General features: G+C 42.4%; 1 protein-coding gene across 1 annotated transcript in view; it reads right to left on the minus strand.

The window, feature by feature from the left end:
- The window catches only part of LOC310950635 (uncharacterized protein), a gene marked incomplete at its 3' end in the record, with an annotated part of 34044 nt that overhangs the window by 2784 nt on the left and 12975 nt on the right, over positions 1-18285 (minus strand). The window contains exon 8 of the mRNA XM_083918539.1: positions 1561-1699. Coding sequence (XP_083774665.1) covers positions 1561-1699 — 139 coding nt within the window. The remainder of the gene's footprint in view (positions 1-1560; positions 1700-18285) is intronic.

The following is an 18285-nucleotide window of genomic DNA, read 5'->3' on the forward strand; positions in this document are numbered from 1 at the left end:
ATGCTCTATTGAGTCCGGCGAGCTTGTGAGTGTGTGTGCATGTTATAACCTTCACTAGCCTGTCTACAAAACCTTTCTCTGTCCTTGGAGAATTCAAGCACAATGATGTCCTTATCTCCTTGGCAACAACTGTAATACTGAAAGCTGAAATAGGTCCCTCATCACTACTGCCATCAAATCGTGGGTGGCTGGCAGCAGAGAACAAGGCGTCTTGACAAACTGTTCATCCCCAGGCAGGCATCATCACATTAGACAGCCGCAGTTAAAATGTAATGCTGAATGAATGCAATTTATAAAATTGTCACTAAGTGTTCACAGAGGGTCACCCAAGTTGTTTCTACAAACTAAAGAAAAAAAGATTCTGAAGTAGGACCGGATGGTCTAAATGCAATAAAACAGCTACTCAATTAGCTTTTTCCCAGAATAATCTCTCTTTCTCCATGTCCCTAATGCACCCAACATGAATGTTTGCTCCCTGTTATAATACAGCGTCAATCTATACAGAGCATCGTCCCCTGTTACCAAAGATATTGGTTTTTGTTCATCACCAAAATCAATTACTAGGTCTCCGCCTAAGATGTATTCTATAACAAGAAAAAATGACTACAGGACTTTATGACATGAAGAAATGTCACGTGTGTGTGTGTGTGTGTGTGTGTGTGTGTGTGTGTGTGTGTGTGTGTGTGTGTGTGTGTGTGTGTGTGTGTGTGTGTGTGTGTGTGTGTGTGTGTGTGTGTGTGTCATAGCGGATCTGAAGAACATAAAACCCTCTCCTGTAGAGAAACATCATCTGCAATACACAGAAAAAAGCTTGTAGTTTATATTAACAGCCTTTTCCTCACTCACTGCGTGACCTGTCAGAAGGCTGATTTTACAATATAGCAGGCATCGGAAGATACAGTGCAACTGCATCGTCATGTCAGCTCCAGGAACAGGTTCAATTTCCATTTATTTTTAAAATGACGTTGGCATCATATCATGCCAAATTCACAGTCTCTTTGACGATACCGAGACAAATGCCTCTGCAATCATCATCCACTCGTATCTGCTGAAGAGGAGACATGATTATTCTTACACTAGCACCATCCTGTGGCTGAATAGGAAAGATGGGAGGAGTTCCTTGAAAAGGCCTCTTTTTCCATTATATTCTTAATTAGGTTAACAAAAGCACAGAAGTTGTCTGAGCAAAAGTCTCGTCTCCAGAATATAGAAATTTTCGACATCTATGGTATGATAGCACCTTTCCACCCTGGTGATTTGTTATACTTATCCCTTAATGACCTCTAAATCACCCATGGTCTAGACCCCACTTTCAGAGTAACACAACACAAAACATTTTTTAAAACAGATGAATTAAAAAAAAAAATCGATGTCACAGTCTTTGGGGCATACTTCATTGTAGTGTGTGTGTGTGTGTGTGTGTGTGTGTGTGTGTGTGTGTGTGTGTGTGTGTGTGTGTGTGTGTGTGTGTGTGTGTGTGTGTGTGTGTGTGTGTGTGTGTGTGTGTGTGTGTGTGTGTGTGTGTGTGTGTGTGTGTGTGTGTGTGTGTTTTAGCCTGACCTGGCGCTGGATGACCTCCTCTGAGACATTTTCTCCTTTAATAGTTGGTTCAATCACCCCAAGGATTATAAGCATGCGGTTCAGTCCTGTAGCTGCTGAAAACTGCCTGACTTGGAGTGAGGGCAACAGCTTACCATACCTGAACAAACACACAAACATTCACACCCATAAAACATTAGCAGAAGACAAAACAAAGTATCATGGTCTAACAGTTAAACCATACTGGTTCTTAAAGCTGCATTCATTGATTTTTGGCCACATTTGGGCAAAAGAATACTCTGAAAACACACTGACACATTAAAACATTATAAAGGTGTTCTAGCTTAGGGGTTCCCATCCTTTTTGGTCCGAGGTACCCCCACAGCTGGATCAACTCACATACCCTGTCATCGATTCCAAATCTATATTCAATAATATGGTTGGTTTGGTCAGCCTTGGAAATGGAGTAAAGCTGAATGTATCAGCCATTTATCCTTTAAGCTAACTATTTCAACCATTAATCCATTAATGTTACTTTTAGCTAACTATTTCAACCATTTATCCATTAATGATTCTTTTAGCTAACTCTTTCAATCATTTATCCATTAATGTTTCTTTTAGCTAACTCTTTCAACCATTTATCCATTAATGTTACTTTTAGCTAACTATTTCAACCATTTATCCATTAATGTTTCTTTTAGCTAACTCTTTCAACCATTTATCCATTAATGTTACTTTTAGCTAACTATTTCAAACCTACTGGATAGGGCCTACTCTTCGCTATCTATTTTTCTTTCTGACTTACTTTTAGTAAATCATGTTTAGTCATTAGGCTACTTTTAGCTTTTTATTTCTACCAGTTATTCATTAGTTCTAGCTAAATTCTGTGCTTGCTTGCTTGCTAGCTAGCTAGTTTTAAAACAATCTTTCCATTACACTTGACTACTTAATATGTGGATATTGGTCAAATCATAATTTTTATTTTTTCAAATAAATGTACCTACTGTACAACCTATCCACATAGCCCCTGGTACCTGCAGAAGTACCTGTATGGTACAGACATAGAGTAGCCATCAATAAGTAAGTCCAATTTTGGCCACCCAACTCCACTATAAGCTCTTTTCTGTGTAAAACATTTATATTTTTAGCTTTGTTTATTTGTGGCAAAGTAATGTTAAGTACAGGGCTCTCACGCATTGAGCAACAGTCACTCTTTTCAGTCTTTGGTCAATTTATAATATGCTGCAGCGCCCAAACTGTCTCTGGCAGTGGCGCAGCAGTGCCGCTCTCACTAAGCAACCAGCAGGAATCAAGCGCATCTCCCCTGGAGATCAGTCGAACTGCCACTTACCAGCGGCCAGCCAATCAAAAAAAAAGGGGGGGGTACACAATAGCGAATCAGAAAATATTGCTTTTGTATTTGGGTAAGATTTAATGCAACAATCAATGAAAAAAGCAAAGTTATGCTAGAATTAGTCACGTGACTCTGCTACAAGCATCTTGGAGCTCTGAGCATCACTTTGAGCACAAAGTAAGTCATCTCCTGTTTTAATGTTACATTACAACAAATTCACAACTTGTTTGACACACACACACACACACACACACACACACACACACACACACACACACACACACACACACACACACACACACACACACACACACACACACACACACACACACACACACACACACACACACACACACACACACACACACACACACACACACACACACACACACACACACACACACACACACACACACACACACAAATCCTTAAGGTGGAGTGTTTTTGTTCATGTTACTTGAACATAAGTTGACGTTGTGAATCATACGGGCCACCTTAAATCAAACAACAACTATTCTGCATTTCTCACTTTAGAGCGGCGCTCCGCTGTATCACTGATCAGCTGATCAACTGATCACCGGCAATCTAAACCCATTCAGAGTGATACGTCACCTCTGAGTCTCGTAAATCCCTCTGGGCCTTTTTTTGTAATGGAAACACGGCGGGTGAACGGCCATTTGAGGGGGCGTGGCCTGAAACTTTCCGGGAGGCCACTCTATAGGGCTAATGGAAACACGCTTATTGACCTATGTTAAACAGGTCGTTTTCACAGCATAATTAAACCTATTTAAGGCCTGGTACAAAAAAACATTCTAGTCTGTATGTTTAGGTCATATCTCCATGACAACACTGAGGAGGCTGAATAGCTAGTTTTTATTTTATTGGAGGTTAAAGTTTATGAATAATTGGGGGCGTGGCCTATTGAGTGACAGCTAGCTTTTGGCCCTCACTTCACTTCGGAGGTATACATCAGCCAGATGGACATATGTCCTTCCCCCTATGTGACATACATGCCCTCTTTTGATAAGAGGAAATTAGTCAAAGTCTGACAAGATGGCGACTCCCAAAGACGAGTACGTTTGGATCAAGTTGAGAGAACGGTTTTTATACAGTCCATGGTTAAAAGATGCTAAAAAGGCACCGAAGGGCTAGGGGAGACTGCAAAGCTTCATCACTACAAGCAAATTCTTTCAAATGACACTGGTCATTTGATCAGTTTCTATCATAGGTTTTCCAGTAGTCTTTCAAGGCAAGGCAAGGCAAGGCAACTTTATTTGTAACGCACTTTTCATACACAAGGCAGACTCAAAGTGCTTCACAGCACAACATGTCATGAATTAAAATGCATTACAGAAAGACAAAGAGAATAAAAACATAGACAATAATAAAAACAGTGCGGACGTTAAAAGTGCAAAGATTTATCAGAAAGCTAAGGTGAACATAAAAGTTTTCAGTCTAGTTTTAAAAGTGGTCAGAGTGGGTGAAAGTCTCACATCTTCAGGAAGTTTATTCCAGCTGTTTGTTGCATAATGACTTAAAGTTGCTTTCCCTTGATTTGAGTTTACTCTGCGAACCACTAACAGATTGGCCTCAGAGGATCTTAGTGATCTAGAAGGCTTATGTAGTGGGAGCATATCAGTGATATACCTCGGCCCTAGACCATGTAGTGATTTATATGTGAGCAGGAGGATTTTGAAATCAATTCTCTGACGTACAGGAAGCCAGTGTAATGAGTTAAGAATTGGTGTAATGTGCTCACATGTTTTGGTCTTTGTTCAACTCTAGCAGCAGCGTTCTGAACAAGCTGTAACTGCCTGACAGTTTTTTTGGGAAGACCTGCAAGGAGACCGTTACAGTAGTCTAGCCTACTGGTTATAAAGGCATGGACAAGTTTTTCTAAGTCTTGAGCTGACATGAGCCCTCTAAGTCTTGTTACATTTTTAAGGTGATAGTAGGCCGATTTTGTTACTGATTTGATGTGACTGTCGAAATGTAAATCAGAATCCATAATAGCCCCAAGATTTCTGGCTTTATTTGACCTATTTCAAGTACCTCGATCTATAAACATACAATCAAGTAAAACTTAGATTGTGCTGCTCAATAACATGCTAAAGTTCTAAATGGCTCTAGTACAAAAAGGATGATTCTATGATCACATAACAGTGACTCAGACGAAGTCGTACACTTTCTCTCACCCAAAAACTCAAACTTTCACTTTGAAAACATTTGCCTGGGAATGAGAAATATTCTTTTTTTTGGCAGATGAGAGAAGAAGAGCTGTGGGATTTTGTAACTCAGGAGGCCCAATCGGTCTCAGCTCACTGGTGCTCTGAATTGGCTGGTCTCAGCCTGTGGAGCCCAATCAATAGTGCCGTGCGCCTGCTGCCGCCATCGCCATGCTACTCAGCCTGCCCCTACATGCAGCCAACACACTGTAGATCAGCCCCCCTGCACTGGGAAACACTCGTCCCTGTCTTAGGCTTACTCCTGATCTGGATCAGACTTACGGCAGAATGCCTGTGTCCTATCAGTTTTTCTCTGCTATATTCAGTCGTACAGTACATTTCAATAACTGATATTAAGTATGGCTCACCTTTATAAAATATCATCAGATTTCCTACAGCAATGCAAATAATGCTTATTTTATCATTAGATTATTTGTTGACTATTTTACCAATTACTTTATTCAATTATCCAGCCTATAAAACGACACCTGATCCCCAGGATCTTTCCTTTATTACCACTATGAGGTTGAGATTTGGAGGTGTTAGTGAAAAATTTAATTCAAAGCGAAGTTTAAAGTCGGAGTCGGTCAAACTGGCTGGATGAGGAAACACGCCGCCAGGCGCTTGCAGCTGTCCCGGGTGCTGTCATCAGTGGGAGCCAGTGTTACGCCTATTGGTTTCCCTCTTCTGTTTCTCTAACAGCAGCAGCTGTGCTCTCTCGTTAGATTCACAAACATCTTACCGATGATTTTCAAGCCGCATTTCATATCTACTGTGGCGGATATGATTGTATAAGTGTGCACATTATTTAATTATCGAGGGTGTTTCTCAAAAGCTACAAATATATTGACCCCTGCATTACAGCTCCCTAATGTGTAGCGTAATAGGGAAATGACTGCTGAGGTCAATATAGCTGATTCAAAGTAAAATTTAAAGTCAGTCAGTCACATAGCCCACTTGATAAATAAGCTACGTTTGGTTGTTTTCTAAGATGAGATCTAGGTGACGAGTTGTTTCAGATAATTTCATTCAACACTACACCTGGAATCCTATTGGTTGAGGATTTTTGACAGGGTTGTCACACAAAAATCCAAGAGCACAGCAGAAATCCACAGGCAGACAACTGGAGAGTGCACAGAAGCAGTGTGAGTGTGAGGAGAAGAGCTGAAGCTAGGAGCAGGGAATCTGTGAGAGCCACAACATATCTAAGTGTGAGCAACAAAACATACGTACACAAGCAAACAGTTTGAGCAGAGGCAGAATAAATGTGCAAGAAGACACTGTTTGAGCACAAGAAGGAGCTTTATGAGTGTGAGGGCAGAGTTTTAAGGAAAGAATGACGGATCTGAATGTGAAATCAGTAAATCATGCGCTCAAACTGAAAGACCACGCTCTTGAATAAAAAAATAACTAGTAAAATATAAAAAGTGTAAAATCTTGTTCTCGTGAACCCACTATGGTGTATCCTGTAGCCTGTATCATCTCCTCTTGTGAGCTGAGTGTCTTGTCACACCCCTAGTAACAACACAAGCCAGTAGTAGAGTATATAGCCTATTGCATTTAAGAACAGGTCGGCTTCAGTGCTGGTTCACCGACATTATACTGATCATATCACACCTATGTCATGCACTTTTGGCTTTAAAATAACCAATTTCACCTGTTGTTGATATGACACGTTGCTAGCTAAAGAGCTATAGCTAGAACTACCAAGCTCTGCTCCAGCAAAGCATGTCTGCACTGATCGGTCAGATAAAACTGATACAAACAGCAGAGAATGGTTATTCAACTGCTACAAATGGCTGTGTAAAGATAGCACTGTCATATTCAGTCCCTACATGTCAACAATAGATACATGCAGGAGGAGGAAAGATATACGTTTACTGTTCTAATTTTCAGTCTCCAGTAGACAGAGGAAACTTTTTAAATCAGACCTCCGGAGAGTGACATTTTGACATTTTCATCTTCCTTGCCATAGTTTCCCCCCGAAGTCATTCTAGCACCACAATTTAGAATTCACTCTTCGCCCTGGCTCTTCAGGGACTTCTCAGTCTCTGCACATTTTTCACCTGTCACCCTTTTCCTACCCCTTGATTCCAAAAATAAAGGGGGGGGGGGAACCTCTTTCCCTATCAGCCCCCTAGTTCGAATCTGGTCAAATCATTTCTGGGTCTGGCATTGAACATTATTTCAAGGATTCTCCAGCCACCTGTCCTATTCCCTCCTCTTTTTTCCATTTTTAATTCTGCCCCGGAGTGAGGATTATGCGAAGCAAGGCATGCGTGTCAAAGGGAAATTTAGTGGGTAAAGACAGCCAAGATTGGCGGGATGAATTAAACAGATAACGGGAGGAGACGAAGTGGGGGAACCATGTAGAGCAAAACGCCTCACCGATGTTGGTCATTTCAGAGGGGCTCTTTTTTTTCCTCCCCACAGGAGCGAGGAGGCAATATCTAAATTAATAAAGTGATGAAATGAGTTTGTGCCGTGGACTTTCTGCTGTTTGACTTTCCCATCTGGATTAGTGCAGGCTGAATGGACGCTCTGTTACTTTTGTTACAACTGCGCAATTCACTGTCGGAATTTGGCCCTGTGGTGATAAGGCTCCCCTCCTCCTCCCCATTACCATCTCATTTCATATGCAGGGCCTCTGTCACCTGAGAGGCTGCTCACACACAAAACACGAACTATTACACAAGCTTCTGCCAACTATTACAATGAACAGAGAACATTTAAACACAGACTATTACATGAGGCTCAACTAACTATTACACCGAGTGATTTTTTTTTTATTAAACTGGCCACTGCAAAGACATCGAGAGAGTTTTACAAAAGGAGGGCATATAGACATGGACAGGTACATGATGAGGCCTCTAATGACGTTTTTTTCCATACACATGTGCTGGCTCGGCTCGGTTTGGCTTGGCCCGTCAGCCTGTCACAGCAAGGATTCACATTTCCATTAGAACAGGGCCACCTGCTTGAAGTTGTGTCTTCAGTGGCTTTTCAGGACCGTGGCTCTATAGCTCTGTGTATTCCGGCTGTATTTTAGTCCTTTATATTTTTAGTTTCATAAAATATACCTGAAGTGACAAATATGTAGGATATTACGACAGGCATTCTCTCTTACGCTAGTGGTCAAAGAACTGCTGGAAAACACAGTCTCCCACTGTTTTCTTATTTAAAAGTAGATATCAGAAAGCTGAAAGTTCAACCAGGGATGCAGGAGAGAAACTCAACTTCAGACCACAGAGATTCAGTTTTTTCAGCTAAAGCCTAGTACCTTTAAGCAATGTGAGTGCACCCGCTCCGCGCACAACTGCGCCGTCCACGGCCCGCTTGAAAGAGGTGGGCTTTAGCGGAGCCGTTTGCACATGTACGAGCACGAGCGTGTGCACGTGTGCGAGCACGAGCACGAGCCCTACGGCAGTAGCGTTATGTCCGCCTGTTCGGACATGTAAATAGAAGGACGGACCATGCGCGGACATTTAACAACAACAACAATGGTGGTGAAAGGTTCACGTTGTGTTTACTGCAGATTTGGTCGGATGAAAATATTCAAAAACAGTCGACAAGACGCACAAAAACTCCGAGGTCTACGGAAAGATTTGTAAACAAAGCCACACACACGCGACCAATGCCTGTGACGTGTTACGGCTTGAAGGCGTATGGACAGCAAGAAGTATTGGCCGAGGCCCAGGTAGTGTGAGTACAAACGGGGCTGGGGCGCGGGGGGGAGAGGGAGGGGGGACAAGTACCCTAAAGTCCGGGTCGTGGTCCGGGAGGACAGTGTGATCACGCCCTCGCATCACACCAACGTGAACCTTTCAGCGCCATTGTTGTTGTTGTTAAATGTCCGCGCATGGTCCGTCCTTCTATTTACTATGTTCGAACAGGCGGACATAACGCTACTGCCGTAGGGCTCGTGCTCGTGCGCGTACGCACGCTCGTGCTCGTACATGTGCAAACGGCTCCGCTAAAGCCCACCTATTTCAAGCGGGCCGTGGAGGGCCAGCTGGCCCCAGTTGAGCGCGGAGCGGGTGCGCTCACACTACTTAAAGGTACTAGACTTTAGCTGAAAAACCGGTTTTGGCCGCGGCCAAAACCGGTTTTTCAGCGTGTGAGTACAAACGGGGCTGGGGCGCGGGGGGGGAGAGGGGGGGGGGGGGGGACAAGTACCCTAAAGTCCTGGTCTCGGTCCGGGAGGATAGTGTGAGCGCGCCCTTAGACACTACAAAAGTACTGAGAGCAGAGACTTTCTCTCAGCTTTCCTGTGCTTTATGGACGCGCTCACACTATCCTCCCGGACCGAGACCCGGACTTTAGGGTACTTGTCCCCCCTCCCTCTCCCCCCCGCGCCCCAGCCCCGTTTGTACTCACACTACCAGGGCCTCGGCCAATACTTCTTGCTGTCCATACGCCTTCAAGCCGTAACACGTCACACGCATTGATCGCGTGTGTGTGGCTTTGTTTACAAATCTTTCCATAGACCTCGGAGTTTTTGTGCGTCTTGTCGACTGTTTTTGAATATTTTCATCCGACCAAATCTGCAGTAAACACAACGTGAACCTTTCACCACCATTGTTGTTGTTGTTAAATGTCCGCGCATGGTCCGTCCTTCTATTTACATGTCCGAACAGGCGGACATAACGCTACTGCCGTAGGGCTCGTGCTCGTGCTCGTGCGCGTACACGTGCGCACGCTCGTGCTCGTACATGTGCAAACGGCTCCGCTAAAGCCCACCTCTTTCAAGCGGGCCGTGGCGGCCCAGCTGGCCCCAGTTGAGCGCGGAGCGGGTGCGCTCACACTACTTAAAGGTACTAGACTTTAGCTGAAAAACCGGTTTTGGCCGCGGCCAAAGGGATAGTGTGAGCACGCTGTAAGTCTCCCAACTTACGCTTGTTTGAGGGGGAGAAAGGGGTCATCACCAAGCCCCCACCACAGCAACTTCCTGGAAGTGCCAAAAACTGCAGTTCTCTGAGTGTCCACTAGGAGCAGTCTGCACAATAGAGCACTTTTTCATTGACCCCCATGTTAAACAGGCCGTTTTCACAGCATAATTAAACCTTTTTAGGGCTTGTTCACAAAAAACATTCTTGTCTGTGTGTTTAGGTCATATCTCCATGACAACACTGAGGGTGGTGAATTTTTTTGGACCAGTCTAATTTTTATTTTATTGGATGTTAAAGTTTATGAATAATTAGGGGCGTGGTCTCTTGAGTGACAGCTAGCTACTGGCCATCACTTCTCCTCGGAGGTTAACGCCACCCAGATGGACGTATCTTCCCCCTCCCCCCAACGTCACATACATGCCCTTTTTTGGTGAGAGGAAATGACGCGGAGTCAAAGTCTGACAAGATGGAGACTCCCGTGGACGAGTACGATTGGATCAAGTTGAGAACAGACCCCGACACATACAGTCTATGGTCATCACAGGTGCAACCTGTGTCAGCAAAACGTCACTACAGCCCACTTGGAGGCACGGGGTTGGGAACGCTTTCGCCCTACTCCAGAGAAGGTCTATCTCGGGCGCGGCTCAGTGTAGCTCAACGTATTCTCATTATCAGGTCATAGGAAATCGTATAAAAGGTTGTGCCCAGAAATTCATAAACACTGCAAAAAACCTGGCGCTCAAACTGCATCTACTCACTTTTTTCTCCAAGATGCAGTTTGAATAATCTGCCAAATGTAATATAACTTGCAGTTGTATCATCGAACGTCAACTGAAACAGTCTGAGATTGCGGATGAGGATACATCCGGGTACATGGCGAATCCTGCGAGAGAAGATTTGGTCATGCACTCGCTTAAGTGAGTGGCTGCATTCACTGTAAATTACATCGAAGGAACAAGTTTCATTAGCGATGGGATGAATTTGACTCAAGTGACTCCCACAACCCAGATCATATTAGTGAGTGACTCAGAATAAGCCGAATCCTTAAAATGACCTGGGTATACCGTCACTAGACTGTATGACAGCGGCACTATTCACACCAGCAGCGATGCGAATGGACGACATAAAAGGTTTGAATATTCACAGCAGCACAGGAGGAGCCTTGTCTTGTTTCTGCTGCTAAGTGCAGTGATGGAGGTTAACTCTGGAGACTTCGGCCAGGAGACAAAATAAAAGTGTCTCCTCTTGTGATTTCTAACCACAGTCAGGAAGCCTAAGCAGGACAAGCTAAAACTGAGCTACAGTAAGATATTTTATGGAGTTTCCTTTTAGAGAAGTGCTCTGGATGAATGTAAGTTCCCTCTGATAAGCAGTTAACTACCTGGTGTGTGTCAAGAGCTTTTATTGTGAAAGGTAAAAAGGTTAGAAATTAAGCTATCAGCGTTGTCTTAGTCAAGGTTGAAAGTCAAATAGTTTTCCATCTAATCCATAGATGAATGAGGTCTAGTAGCAGACCTCTGTGTTGTTGTTTTATGATCCTCATAAGTAAAAAAAAAAAACCTGATTGGTCGATGTCTTTATTCACTGTGCGAAAGCCCTGAAAAATCGACCTTAGAAATGAATGTCACTTTTTCGCTGTGTAACATTCACATTCTGTGTGAAAGTATTCATGAGAAAAACAACAGTTCAAAAGAAATATATTAAAGGGCATCTTAAAGTTTAGGCCTTTATACAGTTGACTCATCTTAGACCTAGATCTATTTAACGGATTATTTACTGACATGCTTATTCGGACAGGACTAAAACCATTGGTAAAAATGACCTTACCCCCGTCCCCACATGTCAGAAAAAATTTACAATGATTTTCCCCTTGTGTAAAAAGGGCCGGAAAAAATACCTCAGATAATACCAATCCCGTCTGAATACGACCCTCTGTAAAACCTATATTGATATTCCACATTTTTTTGATCTTGGAGGCGCTTGAAGAAGCACTCTTCACTCATGAATTCTGTCCATTAGTTTTGTGTTTACTTGTAACCCTAACCCCCCTAACCCCCTAACCCCTAATCCCCTAACCCTAACCCTAACCCCTAACCCCCCAACCCCTAACCCTAACCCCTAACCCCCTAACCCTAACCCCAACCCCCCTAACCCTAACCCTAAGATAAAAATAGCATAAGGTCTAGGTTCTAGAAAAAGTGACACTGTAGGGCGACATCGGGACTATTTCTATTCACTGCTTGGTATGCAAGTGTGTGACAGACAACAATGGAAAACTAATACAGATTATAATAGCTGTTTGTTTGTTTTACACATTTACATGTGATTACTTTTAATCATCAGTATCGCCACTTTAACAGAAAGCCTGCAGCTTAAATACAGTATATTTTACGCTGACAAAGTTTTCATTAGTATATTTCCATTTCTATAGAGGCTTTATCTGTGACACAGTAAAACTCACATTCTCCTCTGACCTTTGATAAACAGCAAACCAATTAGAACTAGCTTTAGACCTACAGTAAAAATACCAAATTTATTGTATGTTAAGGCCATGTATCATTCTCTTATTTTGCGCAGTATGAAGTGCTGGTCACATACAAGCAGTTTTAGAATAACATACTTTGGTACACAGACAATACTGTGCGGCATGACATTCTGCTCATTTAAAGCACAAAAGTAAGAGCCACATTAAATACAAACTGTCAACTGTGCTTGTTTGTATACCATCAGTATTAAATAGTCTATTTTTATGTTTGCTTTTTATACTCCCCAGTTTCCTCATGGGGATTATTAAACTTGCATCATATTTTGTGCCAACAAGGGATTGAAAAATAGCTTTTTGAGTGAAAGCAAAGCAAAAGAATGCTGTTCCTTGATACAGTAAATGGATTCTGGTTACATAATGATATGCTGATTATGTTTTTGTGAATGCTCAGAAGGCTGATAAATGTATTCTAACTACCATAATTATTGTACATTCCATTTTAGTAGCATATCTGCTTCATAACTTGTCTGATTATCAGACTTAATTGCCATTTTGTTTCAGTTCATTCATTCGCTATATGACTTGTTACGGGTCTGGGTATTTAGAGGCATGGAACCAGGCTACATTACTTTACAACTACTACATACTCAAATGGAGCCCAACAATACCATATGTATAGTTGGAACTTTGAGTCATTTTTGAAAGTGTTTCCAATCATTAACTAGATCTGCAAGCAGGTATCATCGGGAGCCTGGCGACCCGCAGAGGTGATTTGGACCTGCAGGTCCATGGAAGCAGGTCGTAGCTTGAGTGCAGCACAAATAGTAGTTTTAAAAAGAAAGTGTTGGTATTTCAAAAAAGTAGATTTTGCATTTGTTCACACAATGCATGCATTGCTCAATTTTGCATAACAGCCCCAGCTTGTGGCCGATTGACCTCAGATTTTGCACATAGCCTCAAGTTACCATAATGTACTGTGAATATATACAACAATTCCTCTTTTGACTACAACATACAGGAATTTGTTCCTTTGTAACGTATACATGGACTTTTACAATTCTTTTAACTTTCAACAAGATGGTCGAAGGATAATTCCTGTGTAGACTTTCAGCCTAGGAGGAGTTCGAAAAAATAGATTTTACATTTTTTTCGATTTTGCAAAAAAAACACTATGTGGAAATGGGCGTAGTCTATATCACAAGATTCAGCACCTTTCAGAGAAAACATGGAAGATGAAGAGAGAAATCTAAATTTGCAATATACGATGTGGAAGTTAGAAGCCAAAAAGCCTTTTCTTTTATTAAAGCGCCACCTTGTGTGTCATTTTTGGTGTGTTTTGAGGGTGCACCAATCTAAACCTCCCCTGAAAGTTTTGTTTCCATAACTTTTACAGTTAATACTCCCGTATGAGTGACATTCAAAACAGCACCACCTCCTGGATGATTAAAGTCACATTTTTTTTCCTCAAAGTCTCAGAAGAGCGTGAGAAACTATTGTTCTAAGTTTCTTGTTAATCAGATTTATAATTGCTAAAATACGATGAATTCAGCATCAACAGCGCCACCTAATGGTTGGTTGGTGTCAATTTTTGTAGCAGGCCTCAGTAAGACATAGCAAACCAGATTTTGTGTTGATCTGACACATTTTCGGATAGATACGCAGCACTTCCTGTTATGACTATAATCTACGATTTGCGCATTTTTAAGATTATTAAAATTCTTTGACAACTTTTGATCAGGTCCATCCAAAGATTGTGTGTGTCAAGTTTCATGGTGATCTGGCCCCGTGGTGATTAGACTATTAGCCTAGGACGATTTTGAAAAAGTTCAAATTCAAAATTTGCAAGGTATGATGTGGGAGTTATAGGCAAAAAAGTGATCAACTTGTTTACAGCGCCACCAGCTGGTGAACGTGTAATTTTTGGTGTCGGCCATTCGTGCAGGGATTTGAACCAAAGTTCAAAGTTTCACTCGCATAACGTGTACGGTGTAGTATGAGTTTTATAGACAGAAGAATTAAAAAAAAATAATAATAATAATAATAGTAAAAATCTGAGCAAAAACAAAAGGGTTCCCAGCGTCGCTAGTACTGGGAGCCACGCTGCTGCTTGCATCTTGTGGCCCCCAGCCCCCTCGGGCTTGGACCCCTAATAAGCAGAACCTTTAAACCGTCCCAGTGCCAGACAACTGAAATATAAAGGTGAAAACCCCAGCTTCAAAGTGTAATACCCAGACTGAACACAAGGTGTCATACTTGCACCACAGCTAAAGTCAAGCTGATCCCAGTACCCCCGTCTACTCTCAACCTTCCTCCCTGCATCAATACGATAGATTACACTGGAGTAAGTATACAGGGACCACAGCAGCCTTGACTCATTAGTGGAGCGTAACAGCAATAGTTACGCTTACAGTGGTTCTAATTACAATTAATTGGCATTCTTGGCTCATCTGGGAGTCTCTGGATGAAGGGGAGGATCTGGGGAGGGGGAGGCAGCAGAGTCAGGATAGGCCGAGCGGGTGGGGGGGTGACGGGAGCTGTGCTCCAGTTGGTTATTGAACGCAGCTCACAGTGAAAGCCAAAGGGCTCTGAGGGGAAGACTGGATATGTCATCACTGGCTGCCTGGTTACCAATGAAAGAGTAGACAGAGAGCAAGAGAGAAATGCCACTTGTGGTGTTAAATTAACTACTGTAGCATCTGAGTATTGAAATGTTAAAATATCTTGAGGAGAGGAGAGGACCGTTCCATTAGGCCTGTACATTTATCTCCTAACAAAGAGCCGTGGGGAAGGACACACACTCGTCTTGTACCTCATATTAAACCCTTTCTGGCTGATAAATCAAACCAAATGCAGCAGTGGTGAGACTCTGAGGGTCGTCACTCAAAGTACAGTCATACGTTGCCTGTCATACACAGCAGGCTCCAGGTGATCTGCAGCAAAATGTGTGGGTAACTGCTGGGGTGTGTATGTGATATATGTACATACTGTATGTATGCATATCATATATAACATGTTTGTGTGTGTGTGTGTGTGTGTGTGTGTGTGTGTGTGTGTGTGTGTGTGTGTGTGTGTGTGTGTGTGTGTGTGTGTGTGTGTGTGTGTGTGTGTGTGTGTGTGTGTGTGTGTGTCTGTGCGTGCGTGCGCATGTCTGTGTCTGTGTCTGTGTCTTTGCGTGCGTGCGTGTGTGCGTGTGTGTGTGTGTGTGTGTGTGTGTGTGTTTGTATGCGAGTTTTGCAGAGCATTTTTAATCACAGGTAGGATGATAAATGAGACTGAAAGTGTTGTTTTCATTCTGGGACTCAACTCAATCGGGCCTCCATCCAGGCCTACAGCTACAGCTGTTAGGCCAAAACTGTGATATTCACCTCAGAGAGGATGCACCCAATATACTGTGGATTTGAGCACCATATACACATGAACTCTAAAACAATGTCACTTGAAATGTTTAAGATAGACACCTGAGAAAAGGCTGTAACAGACTTTGTGTCTCAACATCAAACTCAGATTATCACCTGCTGGAAAAAAAATTAAAATTAAAAGAACTTAGATGCAGAGGGAAGTGTTATTCTGGTGCAAAATCATCCAGTGCTCTTTCTCAGCTCTTACATACATCAAATAAGCCATCGAGGCAGTTTTTTTAGTGTATGAACTATTAACGGAGAAATCCAGTAAAGTCGCTGACAGCCAGACGTGGCCAACATCGATTAGCTCGGGCTCGAGCTAAGCACCAACAATGTAGTTAATGAACCCAGAGTTTATTAAAAGAGTGTTTTAAAGACTTATCTACTGGCCCCTGTACCAGCTCCTCTCATAGTAAAGTCCATTCAAGTCAATTACCAAAGTCAATCCCAAAGGAAGGAGCCCATTGGTGCTTTGTTTTCTGTGTAGGGACTCTTCTCATGCTGCTTGCTGTTATTCTGAGCAGTATTAGTGGTTAAAAAAGACGCTTGAATGCCTTCACCGTACTGCCCCGAGCTAATTCCTGTTAGCCACATTCTGCTGTTAGCGACTCTACCGGATTTCTCCGTTCATAATTCATACATGAAAACTGTCTCAATGGCTTATTTGATTTATGTAAGTGCCAAAAAAGACCATGGGATGATTTTGCGCTGGAATTACACTTCAATCCCTACAGGCTGGTAGGACATCCCTGCCATAGGAAGCAGCAACAGCAAACGTTTGGTTTGCATCAGCAGTAACTCAACATAACTTTAATGTGTCTGAAAGTGTTCAGTAAAATGAAAACTACAAAGTACTGCGATCTGACCACAGAGAACCTTTCAAAACAGAGCTTTGTCTCTAAGCCCCCATTTAGGGAAATCTTAATGTCCTAACATACAATCATATTTAAGTCAAAAGTGTGCTTTCAACTGTGCCCCTGTGCACAAAGCAGTCCTGACCGTAACCCCATTCAAACAAGTTGAATTTATTTCATCTTTTTGGCCATGTGATGTACGTGTATCCTAGCAGAGACAAAGTAAGCAAACAAAAAGGATGCTAAAGATACTTTACATTATAAGAAGTTATGTTGAAATGAAAAGAATATTCCTGTCTGTATTAAAGTGGAGAGACGCAATGCTTCCACTGCTTGAGCTGCTGAAACAAAGGCTGACAGTACTGAGTGAATCCAACCAATGGCTCTCATCCAGAATGTAATTTGTCCAGACGTACACTGGGGCTTCTCCTAATCTCTGATGCTAGACCCACTGATTTTTCATCAGACAGCATTATCTTTGCCCGCAAGGAACTGAGACACATGCTGCGACGTCTGTGGAAGAAAATCCCAAATAAGAAAGTTGACCCTTTACAACAAGTGCACACGAGCAAGTGCCTAAACAAACAGACATACACAGGCAGGCAAAAATATGATTCTCAGAAGATGGTAGAGATTCATTTTGTAAGATGTAACAGAACTCATTTTGGGAATGAGCCTCTGATAATGAGCGGGTCTTTGATGTGTAAATCCACCAGTCCCAGTGCAAAGCTGATAGGGTCTCCCTACAATCCTACTCATGTGTCCCTTCTGCAATACTTATCTTGTGTACCAAATACTGTAAGACCTCCAACAGCTAATAAACACGCATATAAGAGAAAGAAATATGCACCTACGTGCAACTTTGCTGAAAAAAAGTGAGGGAAATAAGGAGGAAAGGCAAGTTGAAGAATGCCGTTTGCACTGGATGTTGGGATGTATAGAGTTGTGCTGCATCTCTTCTCTTCAGACAATATATCCTATTCTTGTTTTATTTTCACACCCCCATGGAATCAGAAACCGATGATAAAAATGTTTTTAGGATGTAAATGGAAGTCTTTGGTTCATTTGATTTCTCCACTGCTTCTCCACAGAATAATTGGATTGTGGCTGCACTGTCATGTACTGTGAAATGAAGGCCTATTAATCAGAGGATAATTGGACACAGACCCCTGATAAATGGCGCTGCTCCACTTTGAGTCACGTACAAATTAGGCCATTTTAAGGGATCCATTTCTTAACTGGCTTGACTCATGCTTATATAAGATGTGAGCTTATATTGGCGTACAGAACTACTGATGCAGCAAATCATGCCCAGAATGACATTACTTGATTTCAGCTGATATTCCTTTCCTTCAGTGATACCAAAGCACACATGAACTCCCTGTTGGTGTTCCTATGACATCACAAAACATATTACAGGAACAGAAATGTCTTTTACGCTCACGGAACCACTTTGCTGACATAAAAACAGTAAATACTTTTGACCATGACTTAAAAATGAAATGATTGAAGGTTACTTGAGGGATTCCCTAAAGCTC

Source organism: Echiichthys vipera (genome assembly GCF_963691815.1).
Source record: "Echiichthys vipera genome assembly, chromosome: 8".
NCBI lineage: Eukaryota > Metazoa > Chordata > Actinopteri > Perciformes > Trachinidae > Echiichthys > Echiichthys vipera.